At 38.5% G+C, this 27,860-nt stretch overlaps 1 protein-coding gene across 3 annotated transcripts in view; it reads right to left on the bottom strand.

Annotated features, from left to right (window-relative positions):
- Positions 1 to 23,617, bottom strand: part of LOC137243673 (uncharacterized) — a 43,825-nt gene extending 20,208 nt beyond the window's left edge. The window contains exons 1-4 of one of the 3 annotated variants that reach the window (XM_067771621.1): positions 23,357 to 23,617; positions 8,250 to 8,543; positions 4,445 to 4,933; positions 4,131 to 4,379 (exon numbers count right to left, since the gene is read on the bottom strand). In XM_067771621.1, the coding sequence (XP_067627722.1) occupies positions 4,131 to 4,379; positions 4,445 to 4,816 (621 nt within the window). In that variant the 5' untranslated portion in view covers positions 4,817 to 4,933; positions 8,250 to 8,543; positions 23,357 to 23,617. The other 2 variants (XM_067771619.1, XM_067771620.1) reach the window with 2 other exon arrangements.
- Between the last annotated feature and the right edge of the window lie 4,243 nt (positions 23,618 to 27,860).

Raw genomic sequence — 27,860 nt, 5'->3', positions numbered from 1 at the left:
AAATTAGTTTGTAACAAAACGCCAATGCCATTTCTCGCTGTTTAGTTGAGCTATTAGTAAATCCTGTATACAGTTCGGTAAGTATTCACTTGAGGGTACAGAATTAGAACTAGTAATGTATGCTGAACAAACAGTTTCTGTTGAATACCCAGTAGCCTGGGCTTCCCGACAGACATGTAATTGATGAGGCCATATCTCCCAGAGGCTTAAGAAGTCCTCTCCGTAAGCATTATGAGGAAATACGACACCTGACAAAAGCACAAGGAGGTCCTCAGTGATATCCACAAACAGGCGTCGGACCTCTTTGCCCGGCGAATCCAGTTCTTAAGAAATATACCCAGAACTCGCAGAAGAGGAACGCGCTCTGCTTAGGGAAACGAGCGTCACTCTAGCTCAACTTCGAACTGGGTATGAACAGGTTAAACTCTTACCTATTCAGAATCAACCCCGACGTAAAAAAATGTATGTCGTGCTTGCAATATGTCCCCACATGACACCAACCATCTCTTCAATTGCAGTGTGGCACCAACGCCTCTAACACCCCTCTCCCAATGGTCCACCCCTGTTGAAACTGCAAGTTACCTTGGACTTCTGTTAGAGGATATTGATAACAATTTGTGATCGGTCGCGCTTATTGTATAGGGCGAAGCACTGCTACAACAACAAAAACAGAAATAGTAATGTCTCTTAATGCAAATGTTCTGCGCTAGTTCGGGTAATTCAATCATTTCAGGATTTTACAGGGATCGTTTCATGACTATTTCGAGATTATGTTCGTGATGAATTTCAAACCATTTCGGCAGTATTTTTACTACCATAACGGAAATATTACGGGACCATTTCGAAAAAGGTTTTACGCACATTTCAGGTTTTTTTTTTTAATGTCTGTTTCGGGAATTGTTCAAGGATTATAGCGGCACTATTTTGAGACCATGGGTTGTTGCCTGTCACACCTGAGACAAGTTTTTATATTCGTTATAACTTCGAGTTGGCTAATCGATTTCTTCGCGCGGATGGAGACGCGGTTAATTTTCGCAGGTACATATCTTTGGTACAAAATCACAAAGGCCCTAACCAACAGATTTTTCATAGGACATCTTTGGGAAAGAGGTAATTCATGTACTGGCCCTGACTCAGGGCTTAACTTCAAGAAATCGATACCAATGTGATGCTACCTCACTATTTTTCATGCAGAAATCCATGCAATAGGAGTTTGGGGTAGAGAATGTCTACGAACATGCTTATCTCAGAGTATCCTCATTGCGTCAGGCAGCCAGGCAGCATTACGTGCCTTGCAGTCTTACACAACTACTTCTAAGCTAGTTGATGAATGCATTGGAGTCCTAAATGATCTGGGAGCTCAAAACAAGGTTTTGTTAGGATGGATTGCCGGCCATCAGGGACGTGCATGTAATGAACAGGCAGACTACCTAGCAAAGCAGGGTGCTTTAGCAGCGTTCTTTGGTCCAGATCCCTTCTGCGGACTCACACCTTCGTGATAAGGAGTAAATAGCCTGAAGAGGCACTTAAATACGTTTATAGATCTACATATATCGAAATTTATAGTAGTAAAAACCGAATGAAAATTACTCCCCCAGCGGGTTAGGTGGTTAGAATATACCCGCGGTAGGTATGCCTGTCGTAAGAGGCGACTAAATTACCGGATTGTTGTTGTTGTAGCAGTGCTTCGCCCCATCCAATAGGTGCGACCGATCACAAATTGTCACCAGTGTCCTCTAACGGGAGTCCAAGGAAACATGATGTTTCAACAGGGGTGGATCATAATGAGAGGGGTGTTAGAGGCGTTGGTTCCACATTACAATTAAAGAGATGGTTGGTGTCATGTGGGAACACATTGCAAGCAGGGCATACATTTTGTATATCGGGGTAGGATAGGTAAGAGTTTAACCTGTTTACAGTATCCAGATCGAAGTTGAGCTACAGTGACTCATGTTTCCCTGGGGAGTGTGCGTTCCCCTTCCGCAAGTTTTAGGTACTGTACTTTGAGTACTGGATTCATAGGGCAATTCCCGGCATAAAGGTCCGACGCCTGTTTGTGGAGTTCACTGGGCACCTGCTTGTGTTTTTTGGCTTCATACGGCTGAGTTCTCAGGTGCCGTATTTCCTCATAATGCTTACGGAGAGGACTCCTTAAACCCCTGGGCGGTGTTGGCTCATCAATCAGTTGTCTGTTGGTATGCCCAGGTTTCAACAGGAACTGTTTGGTCAGTATTTCATTTCTCTCCCTGATGGGGAGTATTTTCGCCTCATTATGTAGATGGTGTTCTGGGGACATAAGAAGACAACCCGTGGCGGTTCTGAGGGCAGTATTTTGGCAAGCCTGTAGCTTCTTCCAGTGAGTAGTATTTAGGCTTGGCGACCATATCGTGGACGCGTAGCATGCAATCGGCTGGCCAATTGCTTTGTAAGTGGTAACGAGCGTTTCTTTATCTTTTCCCCAAGTACTGCCAGCAAGAGATTTGAGGATTTTATTACGGCTCTGGATTTTCGGTACAATTGCGGCTGCATGTAGATCCTGATCGAAAGTAACACCCAAGATTTTGGGGTGTAAGACAGTCGGTAGCGTAGTGCCATTGTCGTGGATGTTCAAAATGGTCGACATTTGGGACGTCCATGTTGTAAATAAGGTCACAGATATTGTCAGGTTTCGCAAGGTGAAAAAACTGGAGAGATCGGGGAGGTAGCCGTTTATTTTGTCACCAAGCTTATCGATCTGTGGGCCTGGGCCTGTGGCCATTATTGTGCAGTCATTGGCGTAGGAAACGATAGTTGTTGTTTGAGTTTTTAAGCGAGGATTAATTACGCTTATTGCTTTAAATGTATGAAAACATTTATTTGAAGCAATTTTTAATTTATAATTTATTAAATAAGTTGGGAAAAATTTAAACAACGTGACATCGGGACGGACAAGGCGACAGCTGTTTCGATTATACCTTTTTTAAATCTCTTCAAAGCCTTTTCTCGCGGGAGTGGGATTCGAACCTTGCACTCCTACGATGGTTGAAGTGTTATAAACGCATTCAGCCACGGCATGCCTTAGTTGTTGTAAACCTTATCCCAATTGCCTTCTTTGCATATTTTCTTTATTCATAGTCCATACTTCGTATGGCATCATATGGTGAAGTTATGCGTTGGTAAGGCGGTTTCAGAGAAACTTGGTGTTGTTGCTTTGTTCTATTTATAGAACTACAACGAATTAACACCAATGTTGTCTATTTGTATGAGTTTTTAAGCGGGGATTACCCTTATTGCTTTAAATGTATGAAAGTATTTATTTGAAGCAATTTATAACTTATTAAATAAGTTTGGAAAAATTTAATAAAATAAAAACAAAAATTGCTTCAAATAAATGTTTTCATACATTTAAAGCAATAAGGGTAATCCTCGCTTAAAAACTCATACAAATAGACAACATTGGTGTTAATTCGTTGTAGTTCTATAAAGAGAACAAAGCAACAACACCAAGTTTCTCTGAAACCGCCTTACCAACGCATAACTTCACCATATGATGCCATACGAAGTATGGACTATGAATAAAGAAAATATGCAAAGAAGGCAATTGGGATAAGGTTTATGACAACAAAGGCATGACGTGGCTGAATGCGTTTATATCGTAGGAGTGCAGGGTTCGAATCCCACTCCCGGGAGAATGAAGAGATTTAAAAAAGATATAATCAAAACAGCTGTCGCTTTGTCCGTCCTGATGTTACGTTGTTTAAATTTTCCCCCAACTTATTTGATAGTTGTTGTTGTTGTTGTAGCGATAAGGTTACTCCCCATCTCGGGAACGATTTATATGGCCACATTAAACCTTCAGGCCATCCCTCCCTCCCCACCTCCAAGTTCCATGATAAGCTTGGGGTCACCAGAGCCTCGTCTGTTAGCGAAACGGGATTCGTTGCTCGAAGGTGAGGTTGACAATTGGGTTGGAGAAGCTATATATTGCGGTACCCAACGCCTTGAATCCTGAAGAGGTACTTAAATACGTTTATAGATCTATATCGAAATTTATCGTAGTAAAAACCGAGTGAAAATTACTAACTTGTCCCAGTGTTAGTTAAATGTGGAGCCGTATTTAAAAAAAAAATGTTTATGTAAATACAACTTACTGCTCCTGGAAAGAAACAACAGTGACCACGTTCGATATGTTTACCAAATGTCATTTGCAGCAACGACAAACGCATATAGCATGTTTCAATTATATCACATTCACAAGCCAATGGATGATTGCGTCGTGCAGATTCACGACGTGGCATATTCGCTTTAATTGCATGAAAACGATTATATGTTTGCGTAATAAGACGCGAAAATGTGGAATTCAATATATCCATGCAGACATCATTCATTTTGCGAGATACCTGCAAGTAGATGTGTACTTATAATAAATGTATGTATGTATATATGAATGTTTCTCAATTCTTACCACTCTCAATTGACCAACTTTACGATAGCCCGTATAGGCAAATATTTTTGTTAAAATTTCAATAGGCAAATCAAACAACAGCAATTCTGGAACTATTTTGTCGCTGTTGCTGTCACTCATTTCAATCAACTGTTGTTGGCTTTGATTGTTTTGTGTATGTCCACATTGTCGGGGCGTACTGCTCGTGGTGGCGGCTAGTGTTCCCGTGGCTATGATTGCAGATATTACCGGTGCTGCTATCATCAGGCCACGTTGAGTTTGTGAAGAAATTGCAGTTAGTCGGGCGGACTCCATTGTGGCGGCAATGTTATTGAGTGTACCGCCATTACAACCACCACCACCACTGGTGGCCATTTGTCGTGTCGATACCATTCTTGTAGTAGAAAAATACTTAATTTTTGAATGAGCAACTACTTGTTAGGCGTACATTCATGTGTAAACTTATTTTATATTTCCTGTTTTTTTGATTTGTTGAATTCCCACTGTAAACTAAAAGAAACCCGGATTAGTTATTAAGAGAATAAAAAATTAAATTTGTAATAAAAGAAAATAATCTAGCCAAGAGGGAATAGTGCGTATCGATTCTCTTATCGTGGCTGTTGTTGTTGTTGTTGTAGCGATAAAGACACTCCTCGAAGGGCTTGGGGAGTGTTATCGAGTTGATGTTCCTTTCCGGATGCAGATCCGGTACGTTCCGGTACCAAGCCCGACCATCTCGGCAACGATTTGTTATGACCACATGCGACCTTCTAGGCCATCCCGTCCTCCCACCTCCTGCATCCATGAGGAATTCGGGGTCGCCAGAGCCTCGGCTGTTAATGAAACAGGATTCGCCACGGATAGGTGAGGTTGACAATTAGGTTTGGAGAAGCTATGTACTGCGCTGGAAACCTGAAAGGGCTGCGCTACACAAAGTCGCCTCTTACCACAGGCATACCTACCGCGGGTATATTCTAACCCCCTCATCCGCTGGGGGCCTTATCGTTGCTATGGAATCGTAACATACGATCACGGATCGAAAACTATTTTCACTCAAGCGATAAAAATTTGGCTATCCAACTATTTAAAAAATAGTTCGTATATTTCAATAATCCGATACACCTTTTCGGAGCTATTGTGTTAAAAAACCGCATTCGATCACGGATCGTATTGTAACGAATTTTGGGGAATTCCGCTTATTTCAAACCTTCTGCTAACGTTCGAATCGCTAAACTGTTGAATAAATCACTCCAATATTCAGTAATGCAAAAAGGTCTTTATTAGACTACTTTGAGAATACTTCACAATAACTCTTAACTAATTGCGCGTTTAATATGCCACTATTGCAAAAAATGTTATAAAACTAGTGGTAATACGTCCAATTTGTTTCACCATCTAGAACGATCGCATAGAACTGCAAATTTAGATTCACATAGCTCGCCAAATAAGATTGATTTTTATATGAAGAAAACATGTGAAGATCCATCATCACGAAGAAGGCTTTTGACAGCACCCTACTAGGGTTTAGTCACCGCAGACATTCGACCTTTTCCCATAGTGGATGACAAAGGGTTATGCAACTTTGTATATACCCTCGTTTCGCTGTATAAGCTACCATCGCGGACAACTTTGCAGAATGGGTTTTATGATCGTTTCGAAGTTATGAAGACAATATTACATATATATATACATGTGCTTATTGTATTTACATAAATGTCTGATATATACCTGATATTGCTTTTAAATTGAGTAAGCGCTTTTCACTATAAAAAAAAATTCGATATATATCGCGATATATCGATACCCTCCTTCTTAAATGTCGAAAATATCGAGTAAGCCGAATATCGATACTTCTGCAGCTCTACTGGCTAGGCCATGTTATGCGAAAGAAAGATGACGCAAGAAAGTGTTTCTATCGGAACCCGCCTATGGAAGCAGAGGTAGAGGGCGGCCCCCACTCCGTTGGAAGGACCAGGTGGAAAACGATTTAAACTCCCTTGGTGTGACCAATTGGCGCCGGTTGGCAGAGAGAAGGAGCGACTGGCGCGCCTTGTTGGACGGCCAGTCATGCCTCAGCTGCTTTTATACTCTCGGTTTCCTCGTTCACCCATTTCTCCTAAGGTTTAGTAATTTCCCGAACTTCATGCTTGGTTACCAGCCATATACATGTTTATTTGTGGTTTGTAGCCATATGCGTGTGTATATGTGAGTACTACTTCGGCTGACGACTATATGTGTGTGTGTGAGAGATATCTCTTCGTCGCCTTCTACATAAGTGTTGCTAGCTTTAATGTGTACATGTACATAAGAGTGGCTACTTCATGTTTTTGTTGTTGTGTGATTATTTACTAACAGGTTAGTGATGATAATATTCCTCACAGTATGTTACGATTCGCCCCCTGGTTGTATCTATCAGCTCTGAAGCTGTATTGATAGATTCCAATCAGTTTCTTGAGACTGGGTTTCAAGCTTACGGTTGGGCAGAGTACACTTAAGTTTCAATGTGCAGGCATGCTCTCGTTTGACCATGTTTTGTATAAGAGTTGATGCATGCTCGTTAATAACTTTTTGCCTCGGCTGGTAGTCTCTCTTATTGTTTTTTTTTTATCCGTATATTGTCACAATCACTTCGTAATAGTCGTGTGGTAAACCATTTATTCCCTCGTCAGAAATTGGCGTATCGTATTTGTCACTTCTCATGCTTCCTGGCAATGAGGATAAGTATGCCCATCATAACTTTAAGCACAATCTCTTTGTCGCTTACCAGGTCACCGTTATCACTGCAGAAGGAGTTTGCACCGGTCTTGCAATCTTCAGTAATTTTTCGGATTTTTTTTAGCACCGGAACCCGCGGTCTTTGTTTTGTCCAAAATTTGGCTATCAAGTACTTACATCTCTCTTTCTAACTCTTCCTCCTCTTTTTTCTCTCATTTCCACTTAATCTCTCTATGCACCACTCTCTATAATAGCCATTCTCACGTCCACTCCCAAACCCACTCCCATTCTCTTTGCAACCTCCACTCCAGCTTTTACTCCTATTCACATTACCATTTACCACTCCTCCTCCAAAACCACGTCTAACTCTGCAATTTTTTTTAAGAAACCATAGCAATCTAGCATGAATAATTCCAAAGATATGCTTTACGAACGATTACATTTGTATGGGAGATGTCACGCCTCCTTTATATATCGATGGCTTGTTGTTGTTGTTGTTGTAGCGACACGGTTACTCCCCGAAGGTTTTGGCGAGTGTTTTTGGTGTGATGGTCCTTTGCCGGATACAGATCCGGTACGCTCCGGTAACACAGCTCCATTAAGGTGCTAGCCCGACCATCTCGGGAACGATTTATATGGCCACATTAAACCTTCAGGCCATTCCTCCCTCCCCACCCCCAAGTTCCATGAGCAGCTTGGGGTCGCCAGAGCCTCGTCTGTTAGTGAAACAGGATTCGCCGTGGATAGGTGAGGTTGACAATTGGGTTTGGAGAAGCTATATATTGCGCTGGCATCCTGAAGGGTTGCGCTACACAGCCATTTGAATCTGGTTTTTTAGTCGCCTCTTACGACAGGCATACCTACCACGGATATATTCTCTCCCCCTAACCCGCTGGGGATGTATATCGATGGCTCATGGGCATCCTTGGACGATTTCCAGTAGGTTTGTTAAATTAGATCACGATCGGTCCGTCCGCTTAGGAAGCAACTAGATCTATACTGACATACATACATACATTACGCCTAAATTATGATATAAGCCGAATTTAACCAATCCCAAAACATAATCGAACATCCATATCATTTAAGAGTAATCGAAATTCATACTTACTTTTATGCTTCAATTGTTGTTTATGTTGTTGTAGCTATTTATGTATTATTGTAAAAAGCATATGCTAACAATGTTGTTTTCTTTTAATTGCAAATTCAATTTGTTACTAATGCAATTAGCTGTAAATAGCCAAATTATCCTGCTGCTGCTATTGTTGTTGTTGGCTGCTGCTTAGCTTAGCACTCTTAGCATGTGCTCACTTCCACTTATCCAGCATTGCGTACGATTTTGGAGGCACCGTCTCCTCACACTGGTATTCTCACTTTAATCCCGCTCGTTTAGTGGTCTAACAATCTATGTAGATATTGGCAAACAGAGATAGGTAGATAATATCATATGTACATATATATGTGTAAGTAAATATATTTATATTATTGGGTGTCTCGAACTCTAGTAACCAGAAATAGATTTTAAGTTGACAACCTAGCACCCAATACTGTTTGTTTACATGGAGCAAGCTGACTATTCAGGGCCGAATTAACCCTCAACGGGGCCCTAGACAACCATCAATTTGGGGCTCTTTTTCACGTCCGCTGCCTTCTTGTATACTCAGCGTGCTTTGCACAGAGTATATTAACTTTGATTGGATAACGGTTGGTTGTACAGGTCGAGATAGATATAGACTTCCATATATCAAAATCATCAGTATCGAAAAAAATTTGATTGATGTCCGTCCGTCCGTCCGTTAACACGATAACTTGAGTAAATATGGAGATATCTTCACCAAATTTGGTATACGAATAGATTGGACTCAGAATAGATTGGTATTGAAAATCAGCGAAATCGGATGATAACCAAGCCCACTTTTTATATATATGTATAACATTTTGGAAAACACAAAAAACCTGATTATTTAGTAAATAATACACCTAGAATGTTGAAATTTGACATGTGGACTGATATTGAGACTCTTGATAAAAATTTGGAAAAAAAAATTTTAAATGGGCGTTGCACCGCCCACTTGTGTTAAAATCAATTTTACAAATATTATTAATCATAAATCAAAAACCGTTAAACCTATCGTAACAAAATTCGGCAGAGAGGTTGCCTTTACTATGAGGAATGCTTTGAAGGATAATTTACGAAATCGGTTAAGGACCACGCCCACTTTTATATAAAAGATTTTTAAAAGGGTCGTGGACGAATAAAATAAGCTATATCTTTGCAAAAAAGAGCTTTATATCAATGGTATTTCATTCATCATATAAAAAACTTTAAATCAAAAAAATGGGCGTGGCTCCGCCCCTTTTATGACTAAACAATTGTCTATGTTTCGCAGCCATAACTCGAAGAAAAATTAGCGGATGGTAATAAAATTAGGTACACACGTAGACCACGCGCACTTTTATATAAAAGATTTTCAAAGGGTCGTAGACGAAAATAATAAGGTATAACTAAGCAAAAAATAGTTTTGAATAAATGATATTTCACTTTTCAAGTTTTATTGTAAGAGGAAATGGGGAGACATTTTTTTGTTAAACGGGCGGTGGCACGTGTTATGTAGAAATGTAATTTATCTGAAATGAAATGTACAATTGAAGCTCACGCTGAGTATTTAATGTTCGTTTACACCCGAACTTACGACACCTTTACTTGTTTCGAATAAAAAATCCAAACTTATATCTTTCATAAAAATTTTGTTGTCACAATGTAATAATATTGTGACGAATATTAGCAACACTAAGGCATACTATCATCTCTAAGCCGATACTAATCATTCACTTGTATCTACATAAACAAATCAATCATTATGTCTACACATATGTACATACAAGAAGCGGAGAGATATGCACAAACATATGCATATATCTGAGATGCTCACAAAAGTATGCAATCATCGGGCGAAGTATCGCTCATATATACACGCGCATATGAGAAGCTATAAACGTGCATCTGTAGGATATAGCTGGTAAACAAGTAGTAAATTCTAGAAGGAGAAACGCCTAGAAGTATGCCGACGAGGAAACCGAAGAGTATAAAAGCAGCACCAGCTGAGGCATGGGCAATCAGTTTGATTTGAGCAAGCTATTGGTTGTGAAGTATCAGTGTTATTGTGAAGTACTTTAATGAAGGCCATTTTGCATTATTGAATATTAGAGTTATTTATTTAACAGTTTAGCGATACGAACGTTAGTAGAAGGTTGCAAATAAGCGGAGTTTCACTAAATTCGTTACAATATCAATAAAATTACTATCTACATTTTAAACATGCCGTTTTCTACATTTGTTTTCCACAAATATGTTTGTGTTAGGAAATACATGGGCTAATTGATCTTCCATTGGAATCTTATACAAATGACTATCAGACCAATTCTAAATATTCTCGCGGAATTTTGTTCTCGCGGATTTTTTTATTCCCGCGGAAAAATTCCTCCAATTCTGTTCTCCTAGGGAGAATAATAATTGGGGAATAGGAATTTCGAATTTTCGAAGTCAGCTGTTTTGTCAATTGAAATTTCGTTGCACATTTCTTATTTTGTTTAAAAAATTGAAAAGTTTAATTATTGTTGCAAATTTGTTGGAAATTAAGAAATAAAATATAAACATTGCACAGTATTTATTGCATTTCATGTGGTATTCACTGAAATGAGTAATGAATTGGTGCCACAGCAACATCAACAGCGGAACATAAGAAGAAGACGGCCGCATAACACAAATCTGCCGGAGTTGCCTGCTTTCATTCAGCAAAGCAATTTTATGGCGGCCAAGTTGAGTTGAATTCGTCCTTCATCATATGCCAAAATCTATTTAAGCCTTATTAAAAAATCCTTGCGCAATTTCTGGATGGCTGCATCAAATTTGTATACCAAGAGCTCTACCGTTGCTTATGATATACTTTTCGACTTAAAATAAAGAATATTGTGGTTGTAGTTGTTGTTGTATTAACAGTGAGAATATTGTGGTAGAATATAAATACATCTTTTAGCACAAATTTGTACAAATAAGTGTTCTTTCTTAAAATAACCAATTTCCTTTAACTATTTTGATGGATTCCCTTTAATTTAACAAGTGAAAAAACTCCTATGAAATGGCAGAGAAATTTCCCTCTCCCTCACATTCATAATACCTACTTTTCTCCCATAATCGGTTTCCGCTTTTTCGAACATTGTTCAGAATAGGAGGAAAGGGAGAAGTGAAAAAACTCACAAGGAATTTTTATTTAGAATACGAGGAATGGGAGAAGGGAAAAAACTCGCACGGAATTTTCGTTTAGAATTGGGCTGTATGAGTTTTTTGTGCATCAGTATATCTGGCGTTCACGTAACTTTGGAATTGTTTCATTTCAATGAAAAATTCTTCCACATCTCTAGAATAAAAACGAATTAAGTTATTTATAGCTTGGTGGAGGTCTCCATCGCTTAGAGAAAAGTTGATGAGAAATACAAAATCTCTCTGAAACTTCCATATAAACTTTCGTACGTCGTTTGATTTCACTGTGAAGATTTTCGATGATTGCGAGGAAACCGTTTTGTCCTAAAATCATCGCAAGGCGAAAATTCTGGAGCATTGCCGTCATTAGGTTGTTTTTTTCTACGACGAGTACGTTTTACGATTTCTGTATAACCTACACCAAGTAATATCTGTTTTTTTGTTTTTTCCTCGAAATAATTTAACTTTTCACGGAATGAAACTAAACTCTCTTCGAACGATCCGTACAAAAAATATCTAGAACTCCCCAAATTCGTTACGATAAATTCATTTATTTTTCATCTATCATCTATCATTAATCATTCACTCATTCATCATTCTAGTTGAAATTTCCGCTTTTTTCCTCTGTTCCAAAAATAACCGAAATTTTTCAAAATAAAAACAACCAGTGTACATTTTGAGATAATTCTTTCTTTATTATTCAATATACTCTCCTTTCACTTCGAAACAATTCTTTGCACGCTCATACAATTTGTCAAATGAGTCGGAAATGTCCTTTTTAGGAACTTTGTCTAGTTCGTCGGTCGTCGCCTTTTGAATGCGGTCAATTGAGTTTTATTTATTTGAGTAAAATTTATTTTTCAGTTCTGATTATATTTTTCTGTCACTCTCTAGTATTTTATGTTTGTAAGAAAATTTTAGAAGTCTTTTTCATTTTTCGGGGGCCCAGGCAACTGCCTATTCTGCCTACTTGTTAATGCGGCCCTGTGACTACTTTTACATGGCAATGCCTTAGAAGGTAATCAGCTATGTTTATCAGCCTCTGCATGACTTCCACGCTGACTATGAACAAACCTTTGTAAGTTAGTTCCAAAACGACTACGTTGGGTAGTTTTTGGGTAGACTACAATAACCTTTTTCAGGCTAACTTTCTCAAAATAACTTTTAGTCTGTTACTACTATGAAAGATGCAAACATCTCTTGAAATGTAGCCGCTTTTCATTTTTTTTTATATACATATTGTGGCGAATCTTCACATCAAATTAATGCACACCAACAAAAACATTAAAGCAAGTTACATAAACACATTAATCATCATATACCAAATACATACAAGGCAACGAAGAAATAACTCACACACAGATGTAATCATCAGTGTTACCAAAAGTTTATTTAATGACCAAACTGGAAAACCCCATCAAAAACTAGGACTTATGTTATAAAATAACTCCGTTCTCTTGGCAAATACTAACTAGAAGCCTTCTAGGACCAATGTCACATGCTGCTTCTAGATCTGGCATTTGCATCACTTTTGGCCTACATATTAAAAGTTTTATACAGGGTTCTTGTAAAATTTAAAACATTTAGACGCGCCGAGGATTATACCATTTTCACACATGAGTTACGCAATATCCACTTAGACAGCCTATGATCTCGAGGGTGGCATCCTCGGCCGAATAGTTACTCCCAACGTTTCAAGGTGTTTCTCTGGTGAAGCTCAGCAGCACAGCCCGGCAAAAAACATCCGTCAGAAAGTCTTCGGAGCTACACCTAGAGCTTCTAGGAAAGTGACGTGGGATTCAAGCGGTTGTGTAGCGCAACCCTCTCAAGGGGTTGCCAGCGCAATATATAGCTTCCCCAACCCAATTGTCAACCTCACCTACACGCGGCGAATCCTGTTTCATTAACAGACGAGGCTCTGACGACCCTAAGCTCTTCATAGTTCTAGGGGATGGGGAGGGAGGGATGGCCTTGAAGGTTTAATGTGGTCATATAAATCGTTCCCGAGATGGTCGGGCTAGTACCTTAATGGTGCATTGTTAACGGAACGTACCGGATCTATATCCGGCAAAGGACCATCAATATCGATAACACTCCCTAAGCCTTAGGGGAGTGTCTTTATCGTTAATACAACAACAAGGAAAGTGACGTCGACGAAGGTACGAATTCGAAGTCGCAGTCCTATAACTTCTGCGTTGGCATATGGTGTGAGGGCCAGGAGGTGTGGTAGCGACTGTTGGTCGGGATTGCAAGCGGGTTAGGGGTTAGAATATTCCCGCGGTAGGTATGCCTGCCGTAAGAGGCGACTAAAATACCAGGTTCAAGGGGCTGTGTAGCGCAACCCTTCAGGTTGCCAGCGCAATATATAGCTTCTCCAAACCCAATTGTCAACCTCGCCTATCCGCGAAGAATCCTGTTTCACTAACAGACGAGGCTCTGGCGACCCCAAGCTCTTCATGGAACTTGGGGGTGGGGAGGGAGGGAATGGCCTGAAGGTTTAATGTGGCCACATAACTCATTCCATGGTCGAGCTAGCACCTTAATGGTGCTGTGGTACCGGAGCGTACCGGATCTGTATCCGGCAAAGGACCATTACATCGATAACACTCCCCAAAGCCTTCGGGGAGCAACCTTATCGCTACAACAACAACAACAACAACATTGCCACTGTTCGCAGTTTGGAAATTGTAGCTCTTAAAAACCGCCGAAAAAGCTGGAGGCGCCTGGATTTCCGCGATCAATAATAGACCAGCATTGATACTAAATCGCCTTTGTGCGTCAACAGCATTGAGCGATAAATGATGTCCTTCGATGAAACTACGCTTTGAACGATACAAAAAAAAGTGTGACCATTTTAAGTATTTGTTTTTTTTTTGTTTGTTTGGCAGGCACAGCCACTACCAGTCCCGCGGTTAGGTTCGAAGCCTCCCTGGAGTAAGTGGATAAGGACAGTCCCTTCGCAAGAAGCTACTCCTTGGGTGAAATGGTTTAAACGATCCCCGAGAAATTTAGCAGCGTTATATTAAAATGTTGGCCTTGGTCCTAGCATAAACCTCGGATCACTCCAGTATATAAAACAGGTTGCCTTGGGAGGTACGAAATTGCCAAAACGTCGATTTCCCTAAATACATATAAACAAAACTTTTCCTTAATATTACTTTTTTAAAGTAAGTACGCCGACGCGCCGTCGCCGGTATACTATGGATCCTACGCCGCCACCGTCGCAGAGAACTTGATCGGCGTAAACCTCTATCCCAGAACACCATCTACACAGTGAAGCGAAAGTACTTCCTATAACGAAGAGAAATGAAAACCCCCAGCGGGTTAGGGGGGGTCAGAATATACCCGCGGTAGGTATGCCTGTCGTAAGAGGCGACTAAAATACCAGATTCAAGGGGGTGTGTAGCGCAACCCTGCAGGTTGCCAGCGCAACATATAGCTTCTCCAAACCCAATTGTCAACCTCACCTATCCGCGGCGAATCCTGTTTCACTAACAGACGAGGCTCTGGCGACCCTAAGCTCCTTATGGAACTTGGGGTTGGGGAGGGAGGGGATGGCCTGAAGGTTTAATGTGGCCACATAAATCGTTCCCGAGATGGTCGGGCCAGCACCTTAATGGTGCTGTGGTACCGGAGCGTACCGGATCTGTATCCGGCAAAGGACCATCACATCGATAACACTCCCCAAAGCCTTCGGGGAGCAACCTTATCGCTACAACAACAACAACAACAAGAGAAATGAAATGCTGAGCAAAAAGTTTCTCCTGAATACCCAGAAACCTCCCCACAGGCATCTGATTGAGGAGACATTTTTCTCCCAGGGACTTAAGCAGACATCCTCTCAAGCATTATGAGGAAAGAGAGGCAACTGAGAACTCAGCCGAATGAAGAAAAAAAGCGCAAAGACGTCTTCAGAGTTATCCACAAAAAGACGTCGGACCTCTATGCCAGGAATTGCTCGGCGAACCTCGTGCTTAAAGTCAAGTACCCTGAACTCTCAGTAAAGGAAAAAGCAACCTCCACAGGGAGACGCGCGTCACTTTAGCTTAACTTCGAATAAAATACTGTAATAAGTTAAACTAAACCGAAATACCCAATGTATGCCTTGCTTGTAACGTGTCCCGAGAGGACACCAACCATGTCGTTGTTGTAGCGATAACGACACCCCCAAAAGTTTCGGGAAGTGTCATCGCCCCCTTAGTCCCATGAGGAATTTGGGATCGCCAGAGGCGCGCCTGCTAAACGCGTGTATGATACATTCATTGTTGTAACAGGATTCGCCTCGCATATGTGAGGTTCACAATTCAGTTGCGGAAGCTTATCTCTTTGGTCCAACCCTGTTAGAACAGCAAGTTTCCTCGGACTCCCGTTAGAGGAAGACAATTTGAGTCATCGCACCTATTTGATGGGGCGAAGCACTGTTACAACAACAACAACGGTAATTGAAAAACACTAAATTAGTTGATAAAATAAACGCTACATAGTAAAACATTGGAAATGGGCATATCTTGGTTAAAAATTGTTTTCGACAACGGATCTTATAACACGATATAAGAAGCTTACTTTCCCACCAGAAGGAGTTACCATTGTATAATTGGCAAGCAAGCAGCCGCAATTGTGCTCAAGGCTCAGAGCCGTAACCAAATTCTAGTCCCTGACTGGCAGCACTTGCGAAAAAGACAGAGGAATGCCAGCCGCTTGTATCCTACGCGTCTCCAATATGGTTGTTGCTGTTGTTGTATTTACGACATAGGCACTCTCCGTAGGTTTTGATCGCAGAGCCTAGGGGAAACACACTGGAAGAAACTGCCCGAAGCCTGGGAATCCCAACAGACAACAACTGATTGAAGAGTCTCCACCTCCTAGGAATTTAAGGAGTCATCTCCGTAAGCACTATGAAGAAATCTGGTTCTCAAGAATTCCGGTGTATGAAGGAAAGAGGCACAAACAGCCTCTCAGAGACATCCACAAAAAGTTGTCGTATTACTATGAGCGTCACTCTAGCTCAACTCAGATCTGGATACAGTAAAAGGTTAAACTTTAACTTATCCAGAATAACCCCCACATGCCCAATATATGTTGTTGTTGTTGTTGTATTAACGATAAAGACACTCCCCGAAGGTTTTGAGGAGTGGTATCGATATTAATGGTCCTTGCCGGATATATGTACATTAGGGCGGCTCAAATTGTATGGGGAAAATGGGGGGAAAAAACTATGGGTCATACTGAGCAATATTGTCCATGGGACCATAGGTCTGAAATGAATTTCGAGCTTCCCTAATTTTGTTAGAAAATTTTACATCGCAATCCGAATCCGAATTTGACATTTATTTTCATGTATTTTATTTGTAAGAGCCGCTATTCGGATTGGGTTACAAAATTTTCTAACAAAATTAGGGAGGCTCGAAATTCATTTCAGTATGACCCAGAGATTCAGAAACTGGATGTGCCTTTTCAACAATAAATTTGACCCGCCCTAATGTACATAGATCCGGTAAGTTCCGGTAACAATCACCATTAAGGTACTAGCGCCACCAGATCGGGAACGGTTTAATATATGACATGAAACCTTCTAGGTCATAGCGCCCTTCCACTCCTAGTTGCATGAGGAACTTTGGGTCGCCAGAGCCGCGGCTTCTGACGTATTCCCACATGAAACCATCCCTATTTTCAATTGCAATGTGGAACCAACGCCTCTAACACCCTTATCTCTTAGGTCCATTCCTGTTGAAACAGTAAGTTTCATCAGATTTCCCTTCTTAGGATATTGATGACAATTTGTGAGTTAATGCACCTATTGGATGGGGAGAAGCACTTCTACAACAACAACAGAAATAGACAAACACAAAAATAATAAATAAAATAAACGCTACATAGTAAAACATGTCCCGCTTTGCAAGTACAAACTTGGGCGTCCTAAATGTTGGATTTCGATTATGGCTCTTACAACACGATACAGGTCTGGTTATGCAACTACTAGGTTAATGATTATGAACCCCCTCTGTACTATGTACTTATCTACATATATAATTAGTCTGTATGTGGTTAATCTAGATTATTTTTGAAATAAAATAATATACACCTTTTTAGGCAATTTATGAAAACGGGCCAAACTTACAATGCTTAAGGTTTCCGAGTATATTAATGCGGTCCTGCCTTTACATAGGAAATACATATCTATTTATGTATGTATGCATGCATGTATATACTACATAGTGGGTAGTCTAGATCAGTGATGATAATCATGGTACATTTGTACTTTTTTGGTACATTTCGCTTCCCGAAAGTACGTTGGTACTACATTGACATATTTGGTACATTTTTGGAAATTACAGCACACACTTCAAGTCATTTGCAAAGCAGCTCTGAATGTAAATTTTAAATTTTTCGCAGAAAATATATAGTTAAGTTGTTTTGTTGCCGAGCACAATTTCCCATTTGCAATTATGGATCATTTAAATATGCTTATGAAAAATAGCATAACTGATTCTAGAATTGTGAACAAATTTTTTTATAGAATTTTTAAATAGGATTAAAAGCACAGAAAATAATAACTCAAATAACAGGGCCAGAAACTTTTAAATTAATTGCATTTTTTCAGAAGGATTATTACTATATAATAATAGATGAAATGACTGATATATGTATATCAAAAAATTTGGCAGTTTCTATTCGAATGTTTGATAAAAAGTGTATTGATAGATTTTTAGATTTGATACCTTTGACCGATAGTAGCACGGAGGGTATTTTTAATACCATTATTAAATCTTTGAAAGACCATTCAATACCTCTTGAAAACTTGGTTTCACTGCCGACAATTGCTCGGTTATGATGGGAGCAAAAGCGGAGTGTAAGCAAGGCCGAAGCAAGTTATTCCAAATCTGCATGTTAATGGATGTGTTTGTCACATTTTAAATTTAGCTTCAATGGCCGCTGGTAATGTATTTCCCAACAAAATTGATAAATTTTTAAAATACGTATCATTTTTGTAACATTTCGGTACAGAAATGCATGTTATACTAAAGTACGCCCCACAAGGTGGCTTTCTAGACAAGCAGTCATAGAGAGAATTCTTGAGCAATGGGATGCCTCAAGCATTATTCTAATCTTTACGTATTTGAAAATAAAAGCAGTAATCAAAATATTAATCTTATATCTGACATTTTTTAAAATGCTATTTATAAAGTATATTTTACATTTCTTTGTTATATTTTAAATGAAATAATGTGAATATAGAAATGCAGTCTGAAGATATACGCATACATTTACTTATTACCAAATTTAAAATTGTATAAAAAAAAATTTTATTTCGACTCTAGTCCTATTTGGATGTTAAATATTGATTCAGACGAAAATCACTTAACCCCAGATGAAGTTTACTGCAGTGTTAATTTGGATATTATTCTATCAAACCTTTTCGAAAAAGGTGACGTACACATATTTAAGAGCTGTGCTAAACAATTTTATATACAATTTTATTGTACTTTATTAAGAAAGTACATTTGAATGATGGGACTTTGTTGTGGGCTGAAAAACTTTCACCAGAAAGTATTTTAAGCGGTGAAACAAATAGTATTGTGCCTTTAGTTATGGACTTGTTTCCGAAATCTGCATTTGATAAAATAGGGAAAATTAATTCTAAATTTAGAGCTTTAGCAGAGCATGAGAGCCTTAAAAATTCAAGAATTTAATTATATGCAGCTTTGGGAAGAATTAAGATCAGTTAATAATGAATTAAATGCGTAAATGTTTTCCAATATTTATAGAATAGTTCAAGGCATATTGTCGATTCCACATTCATCCACAAACGTAGAAAGGATATTTTCTATACAAAATTTAATTAAAACTAAGTGTAGAAATAGAATTCAAACAAGCACAGTTTCGAATTTAATAAAAACTAAAGACTTGCAGCCCAATTCTAAACGAAAATTCCGTGCGAGTTTTTTCCCTTCTCCCATTCCTTTTTATTCTTCATAATAAAAACCTTGTGAGTTTTTTCATTTCTCCCTTTCCTCCTATTCTGAACAATGTTCGAAAAAGCGGAAACCGGTTATCGGAGAAAAGTAGGTATTATGAATGTGACGGAGAGGGAGATTTCTATGCCATTTCATAGGAGTTTTTTCACTAGTTAAATTAAAGGGAATGCGTCAAAATCGTTAAAGGAAATTTGTTATTTTAAGAAAGAACACTTATTTGTACAAATTTGTGCTAAAATATGTATTTACATTCTACCACAATATTCTCACTGTTAATACAACAACAACCACAATATTCTTTATTTTAAGTCGAAAATATATATCATAAGCAACGGAAGAGCTCTTCGCATATTTGATGCAGCCATCCAGAAATTACGCAAGGATTTTTTAAGAAGGCTTAAATAGATTTTGGCATATGGCGAAACTCAACACGACTTGGCCGCAAGAAAATTGCTTTGCAGAATGAATGCAGGCAAGTCCGGCGGATTTGTGTTATCCCGCCGGTCTTCTTCTTATGCTCCTCTGTTGATGGTGCTGTGGCACCAATTCATTACTTATTTCAGTGAATACTACATGAAATACAATAATGTGCATTGTTTATACCTTATTTCTTAATTTCAAACAAATTGGCAACAATAATTAAACTTTACAATATTTTAAACAAAATAAGAAATGCGCAACGAATTTCCCCAATTATTCTTCTCCCTAGGAGAAAAGAATTGGAAGAATTTTTCCGCGGGAATAAAAAAATCCGCGAGAATATTTAGAATTGGTCTGTTGATGAAATCAACTAACAATAGTTTTTATAATATAGATACAAAAAAAAGCTTTTTGTAAATTGAGGTATTTAAAGAACTCAAAGAATTGTTAATTTAGTGATTGAAACATGAGTTATTCAGCCAAATTCTAAACAAAAATTCCGTGCGAGTTTTTTCACTTCTACCATTCCCCGTATTCTAAATAAAAATTCTTTGTGAGTTTTTTACTTCTCCCTTTCCTCCTATTCTGAACAATGTTCGAAAAAGCAGAAACGGGTATGGGAGAAAGGAAGGGATTATGAATGTGAGGGAGATTTCTCTGCCATTTCATAGTTTTTCACTTTTTAAATTAAAGGGAATGTATCAAAATAGGAAAAGGAAATTGGTTCTTTGAAGAAAGAACACTTATTTGTACCAATTTGTGCTAAAATATGTAGGTACATTCTACCACAATATTCTCACTGTTAATACAATAACAACAACAACCACAATATTCTTTATTTTAAGTCGGAAAGTATATCATGAGCAACGGAAGAGCTCGTGGTATATTTGATGCAGCCATCCAGAAATTGCGCAAAACGAATTTAACTCGACTTGGCCACCAGAAAATTGCTTTGCGGAATGGAAGCAGGCAACTCGGGCGGATTTGTGTTATTCCGATTTCATCTTCTTCTTATGCTCCTTTTGTTGGTGTTATTGTGGCACCAATTCATTGCTCATTTCAGTGAATACCACATGAAATGCAATACTGTGCATTTTTTATATTTTATTTCTTAATTTAAACCAAATTTGCAACAACAATTAAACTTTTAAATTTTTTAAACAAAATTGGTTCAATTGACAAAACAGGTGACTTCGAAAACTAGAAATTCCTATTCCCTAATTACTGTTCTCCCTAGGAGAAAAGAATTGGAGGAATTTTGGTAAAAGTCTAGCTGAGAGGTCGACTGCTAATACTGTATTAAAAATATCGACATAGGTGTCAAACGACGTGTCTTGACGTGGTGATGAGGCGACTTCGAAAACTCGAAATTCCTATTCCCCAATTATTGTTCTCCCTGGAAGAAAAGAATTGTAGGAATTTTGGTAAAAGTCTAGCTGAAGGGTCGACTGCTAATACTGTACCAAAAATATCGAGATAGGTGTCAAACGACGCGTGTTGACGTCAGTAATAATAATCCGAAAGTGGAAAATAAATATTTTAACTTGCTCAAAAGATATTAACGATAAACCGAAAAATGACCCAGGGGTCCCTCCGAAACCGGGGTTGCGATCCATAGTATTTTTGCGTAGAACACCTTTCTGCGTTGGCGGCCTTCGGCCGCGCTTATAAAAAAATACCCTGAGTGGGTCCAACACCGGTTTGGAGACCAAAACTATATCCACACATGTACTACAACATTACAACAACCGCATGAAAATCGCCAACTTCAACTGCAAATATCTTCCTACATAGATACAATTTTTCTTTTCCGCCTTCGGATTATTGTTGGCGAGGTCAATACGCATCTTTTGACACATCTCTCGATATTTTTGGTAGTGTGTTAGCAGTCGACCGTTCAACTAAAAAAATCTGCGAAAACAAAATTCCGAGGAAATATTTAGAATTGGGCTGATTAGTACAATGTAGGCGACAATTTGTCAACTTTTGTACCTGAATCTAAATCTTTTGTACCTAAAATGTTTTTGCATTGAATGCAGCTGTTATTTTATACTGGTACTCAATAAAGAAATGTTTTTATGTATGTACATAATTGGACACTTCAATCGATAAACTTCTTTTATTATTTTTACTGGAAAAGTATTTCTTCATAAATCATATTTCCCTGTTATACTACCTTTAATTTGCGTTGGAAATTTTCCTGGCTAAAAACAGTTTTTGGATAAAGAAGCAGAATATAGCTCTAGTTTGGTTCAAGTTCAGATCCGAAGACTTTTGGTACATTTTTTGATGATTTGGTACATTTGTTTCCTAATTTGATACAAAATGAAAAAATCCATTTATCATCCCTGGTCTGCTTATGGAGATGTGCCACTGTACAAATGTATATGCCATGTGATAGTATACACACATCTGTACAAATTTGAGACATGAATACACATTTTTATATGGAGAGACGACTAAATACATATCTACTTATTAATGTATATACAAATAGGTGTATGCTATTAAGTTTCTAGTTAGCGCAATTTTAATATTAAATAATCGACAATTAAATGCAAATCATTGAAAACGAATGCATGGCAATATCAATGGAATAGTCTGGCATTAAAAATTGGTGCTGCTTATTAAATAATAATCGAAATATGTTTAATTATGCTACTTTATGTACTCGCATATAGATTCACTTGCTTTATACATATATGAATATGTATCTAAATAGATACATATGTATGTACATGCATTTTCTTTGGTAATAGTCTAGTTGAGGGGTCGGCCACGGTTATACCACACACCCGGACTTGGCATGGCGTAGCCCAGGGTTATTTTTTATAAGCGCGGTCAAAGGCCGCCAACTCAGAAAGGTGTTCTGCGCAAAAATACTATGGATCCCACCCCCGGTTTCGGAGGTACCCGCGGGTCTTTTTTCGGTTTTTCGCTAATATCTTTTGAACGAGTTAATATTTTTATTTTCCGCCTTTGGATTATTAATACTGATGTCAAAACGCGTCGTTTGACACCTCTCCCGATATTTTTTATTGCGTATTAGCAGTCGACCCCTCAACTAGACTATTACCTTTTCTTTTTGCAGGTTTCAATATTAAAGAGGTAAGTACATAATATATCCATATATACTTATGATTTATAGATAGTAAGTAGATATAGACACATACACAAACACTCAATTAAGATTTCTTATATCCGCTATTGAGGAATTTGCAATTTCAGTCATGTCTACCACAACTGCTTCCCAATGCTTTTGCTTACTATTTTGTTAAAATTAATAGAAACGATAATTTGCTTATCGAATATTTATATGTTATTCAAATTAATTTTCTGGATAACATAACGAAAACAGTACCTCTTTCATTTAACCGTGCACTCCTGCTTTAAATTACGTTCTCGTATTGCCTCGGCCGTGCATTTCTTTATTGGTAGGTAAGAGTTCGTCAATGTATTTTACGTCGCTTGCCGCTCTATGGACACCCCTTTACCAAAAACTTGTCTTTTTAGAATTTGTTTTAGCCCCCACCAACTATATAAAAGCACCTACATACGTACACAAAGCAACTCCAGCACAAGAAAAGTACCACCATAAAGAAAGACGCGATGATAATGTAATAAGAGTAAATACGCGAATGCTGAAACAAAATGAAAAGTCAAACAAATGGCCGCGTTTAGAACACGCAATTGTTCACCAACTGTTTACATTCCGACCTAATAAAACCGCACTGCGTTTTTTTAGCGCACGCAAACAACCGACGTTTTTTGGCGGAACCAAAATAAGTATGCGTTGCGATAATGTAAAATTGATGCATGGTTCAACTATATACAGGTTGGCTCATCTGTAAAGCAACAAAATAGCTCTCATCCGGTGGAAAAATCCTGAGCCAGATAAATCCAGATAGAAGTCTGGTTCAATACGTGAGCCAGATAATTTGTTAGTTACTTTTTAGGTCTTATGCGGCAGTTACTCACGAACGTACGTAGAAAAAACGTGTCAGCTGACACGACCTATCTTATGAGTGTGCAATGTAAACGAAAACTCACCGACGTGCAACGCCCGTACGTACGTAGCCCGGAACGTAGAAATCAAAACAATTTTGATTTTTTCCGTATGAACGTGTCAGCTGATCGCTCTCTCACTAGACAGAGTTGCCTAGTAAACTTTTGTGCGCTAATTTTTGACCGGTTGCAGTTTTATGCAAAAACACCTAATTAAAGTTTGAAAAATTGTGAAAATAATTCGAAATAATTATGTAAAAGTGCTGATTATAAATATGTAATCTATTTATACTTATTTAATATGTATTCCGGCCTTTTACAATATCAAAAATTAAATTGGAAAAAGTTGATGTTTCCATAAGCATACATGCAAAATGGTCAATGGCAACAGTGCTTATCTGTAAACAATACACACACAAATATGTTATGTACATGTACACAGACGCACACATTGATTCCTACGGGCTTGAGAGTATGGTCAAACGTGCTTCGTACGACAAACGTCCTTACGTACGGCACACGTCGGTGGGTAACTACCGCATTATGCGGCAGTTACCCACGAACGTACGTAGAAAAAACGTGTCAGCTGACACGACCTATCTTATGAGTGTGCAATGTAAACGAAAACTCACCGACGTGCAACGCCCGTACGTACGTAGCCCGGAACGTAGAAATCAAAACAATTTTGATTTTTTCCGTAAGAACGTGTCAGCTGATCGCTCTCTCGCTAGACAGAGTTGCCTAGTAAACTTTTGTGCGCTAATTTTTGACCGTTTGCAATTTTATGCAAAAACGCCTAATTAAAGTTTGAAAAATTGTGGAAATAATTCGAAATAATTATGTAAAAGTGCTGATTATATATATTTAATCTATTTATACTTATTTAATATGTATTCCGGCCTTTTACAATATCAAAAATTAAATTGTAAAAAGTTGATGTTTCCATAAGCATACATACAAAATGGTCAATGGCAACAGTGCTTATCTGTAAACAATACACACACAAATATTTTATGTACATGTACACAGACGTACACATTGATTCCTACGGGCTTGAGAGTTCGGTCAAACGTGCTTCGTACGACAAACGTCCTTACGTACGGCACACGTCGGTGGGTAACTGCCGCATTAGCCTTTCGCCGTATGAGTTAAATGAAAAACAGCGGCGACATCTGCCTATCACATTTCACGTGTGCGAAAATTTCACGACATCTGGGGGTCAATTCCGTAACTGTGAAAAACTGAAAAATGTACACTCATTGAAAACTCATTTGCACACACCATTTACACTTTAAATTTTCATGCGATTCTGTAAATTATTGTGTACATTGTTTTGCTGATTGAGCGCTGAATGTAAAAGTCTTATGTCAGTGAGAAAATATTCATCAAACGCCATGAAAACAAAAAAGTCATTCTGCAACAGTGCGTATGAGTTTTGAATGTCAGAATAGTGTACACTGGCTGCCAAGAAAAGTCACGAATTTTTTATCAGTGAGTTTTTTTGTTCACAGTTTTGCTTTACAGAATCAGAATTTCAAAGTTTACACAATTTCTTGTGTACACTTTAAAACTCACAGTTAGCGAATAGGGCCCCTGCTTCTCAAGTCTCTCAATGATCCAGAGCATTCCCGTGAGAATTGAGCGCTAGCGGGAGCTGTAAAACTCACTGAAAGACGGCAAATATGTCTGTTCAAATTGTCAAAATCTGTGTATTTGTGTTGGTGCGAATAGTATGGAATGGAAACATAAAACTTAGCAGTTTTTGTATGTGTAAGTAAAATGTTGCCAATGTGTTGGTTTCATTTTGAGTTTGCCATCTCCTTTTGACAATCCCTTCGACCATGCAATGACATAAATAAAATCAGCTGATGAGATGAGCCAACCTGTACATAATTGAACCATGAATTGATGTAAAACATGTGTGCAAACGTCATGACGTGCAAATCTAAATGCCACGCAGAACAAAAATTGGAAATCGTCGATTTCAAATCGAGTTAGGTTTTCACGCAGCAAATTCAATTTCGGTTGCTCTCATGCACATATAATTTTTGACAGAAAATTGCCGTCATCCGGCGGCAAAGTCCCGAGCCAGATAAATAATTTTGCATGTAAATGCAACAACAACGATTTGAGCCAGATAAATCCAGATAGAAGTCTGGTTCAATTTGTAAGCCAGATAATTTAATTACTTCTTTTTAGGTTGGCAACGCGGGCTTTAATAAACCTTTTTCAAAAATAGATGTCGCTGCTTAGCCTTTCGCCGTATGAGTTAAATGAAAAACAGCGGCAACATCTGCCTATCACATTTCACGTGTGCGAAATTTTCACGACATCTGTTTTTCAAGTCTCTCAATGATCCAGAGCATTCCCGTGAGAAGTAAGCGTGAGCCGGAGCTGCAAAACTCACTGGAAGACGGCAAATGACTTGCGTGCGTTTATAATAGGTGCCATGTTACGTGATGTTTGGGCTAATGCGGCAGTTACTCACGAACGTACGCACCAAAAACGTGTCAGCTGACACGACCTATCTTATGAGTGTGCAATGTAAACGAAAACCCACCGACGTGCAACGCCCTGACGTACGTAGCCCGGAACGTAGAAATCAAAACAATTTTGATTTTTTCCGTAAGAACGTGTCAGCTGATCGCTCTCTCACTAGACAGAGTTGCCTAGTAAACTTTTGTGCGCTAATTTTTGACCGTTTGCAATTTTATGCAAAAACACCTAATTAAAGTTTGAAAAATTGTAAAAATAATTCGAAATAATTATGTAAAAGTGCTGATTATAAATATGTAATCTATTTATACTTATTTAATATGTATTCCGGCCTTTTACAATATCAAAAATTAAATTGGAAAAAGTTGATGTTTCCATAAGCATACATGCAAAATGGTCAATGGCAACAGTGCTTATCTGTAAACAATATACACACAAATATGTTATGTACATGTACACAGACGCACACATTGATTCCTACGGGCTTGAGAGTTGGGTCAAACGTGCTTCGTACGACAAACGTCCTTACGTAAGGCACACGTCGGTGGGTAACTGCCGCATAACAAATATATACAATAGACTGGGTCGATTTATTAGCCGATATCGCGCCATCGATTTTTCGATAGGATTTGGGCTTAGAAAAAAATGTTCGGTAATTCTTTACTTCAGCTCAGAACTGCTAAAAAACGTCCAAAAATATCGGGAGATGTGTCAAAAGACGCGTTTTGATCCCAGGACCACAAAGTTTTATTTCTGTCAAAAGATATTTCCAAAAAACCGAATAATGGCCCCGGAGCGCTCCGAAACCGGGAGTGGGATCCATAGTATTTTTGCGCAGAACACCTTTCTGCGTTGGCGGCTTTCGGCCGCGCTTATAAAAAATTACCCTGGGTGGGTCCAACACCGGTTTGGAGACCAAAACTATATCCGCGCAAAACACTTTTACCCACAGTTTTTCTTGTGGGTAAAATCATCAAAATTACAACAACCACATGATAATTTTCAATTTTGTTTGCAAATATCTCCGAAACGAAATAAAATTTTGAATTTCCGCTTGCAGATTCGTGATCCCGGGTCCAAAGCGCGTCTTTTTATTTTTGGTCGAGTTTTAGCAGTTGTGAGCTAAAGTAAAGAATTACCAAAAGTTCCACTACGAATACCCAAAAAAAAATAATTTTCGAGCCTGTGAAAAAAAATGGCGAAAGGGTCAATTTTTCGACCAAAACCCAAAAAATATTTTTTTTTTTCAAAAAACTGTTATCCCCAACATTTTTACAACAGTTTTTTGAAAAAATATTTTTTGCGTTTTGGGAAGTGTTTGGGTCGAAAAATTTACCCTTTCGCCATTTTTTTTTTTGCAGGCTCGAAAATTATTTTTTTGTGTATGCGTAGTGGAACTTTTTTTCCAAAATCCTATAGAAAAATCGATGGCGCGATATCGGTTGACTTTCGTCCATACAAATCGACCCAGGTTAATATACAAGGAATAGTGTTGTTGTCGTTGTATTAATGATAAAGACACTCCCTGAAGGCTTTGAGAAGTGTTATCGACATTGATGGTCCT

The sequence above is a fragment of the Eurosta solidaginis genome, chromosome 3 (assembly GCF_040869045.1).
Source record: "Eurosta solidaginis isolate ZX-2024a chromosome 3, ASM4086904v1, whole genome shotgun sequence".
Classification (NCBI taxonomy): Eukaryota; Metazoa; Arthropoda; class Insecta; order Diptera; family Tephritidae; genus Eurosta; species Eurosta solidaginis.
Note: the sequence above shows the minus strand (reverse complement) of the source record. Positions and strands in the feature narration are given on the sequence as shown.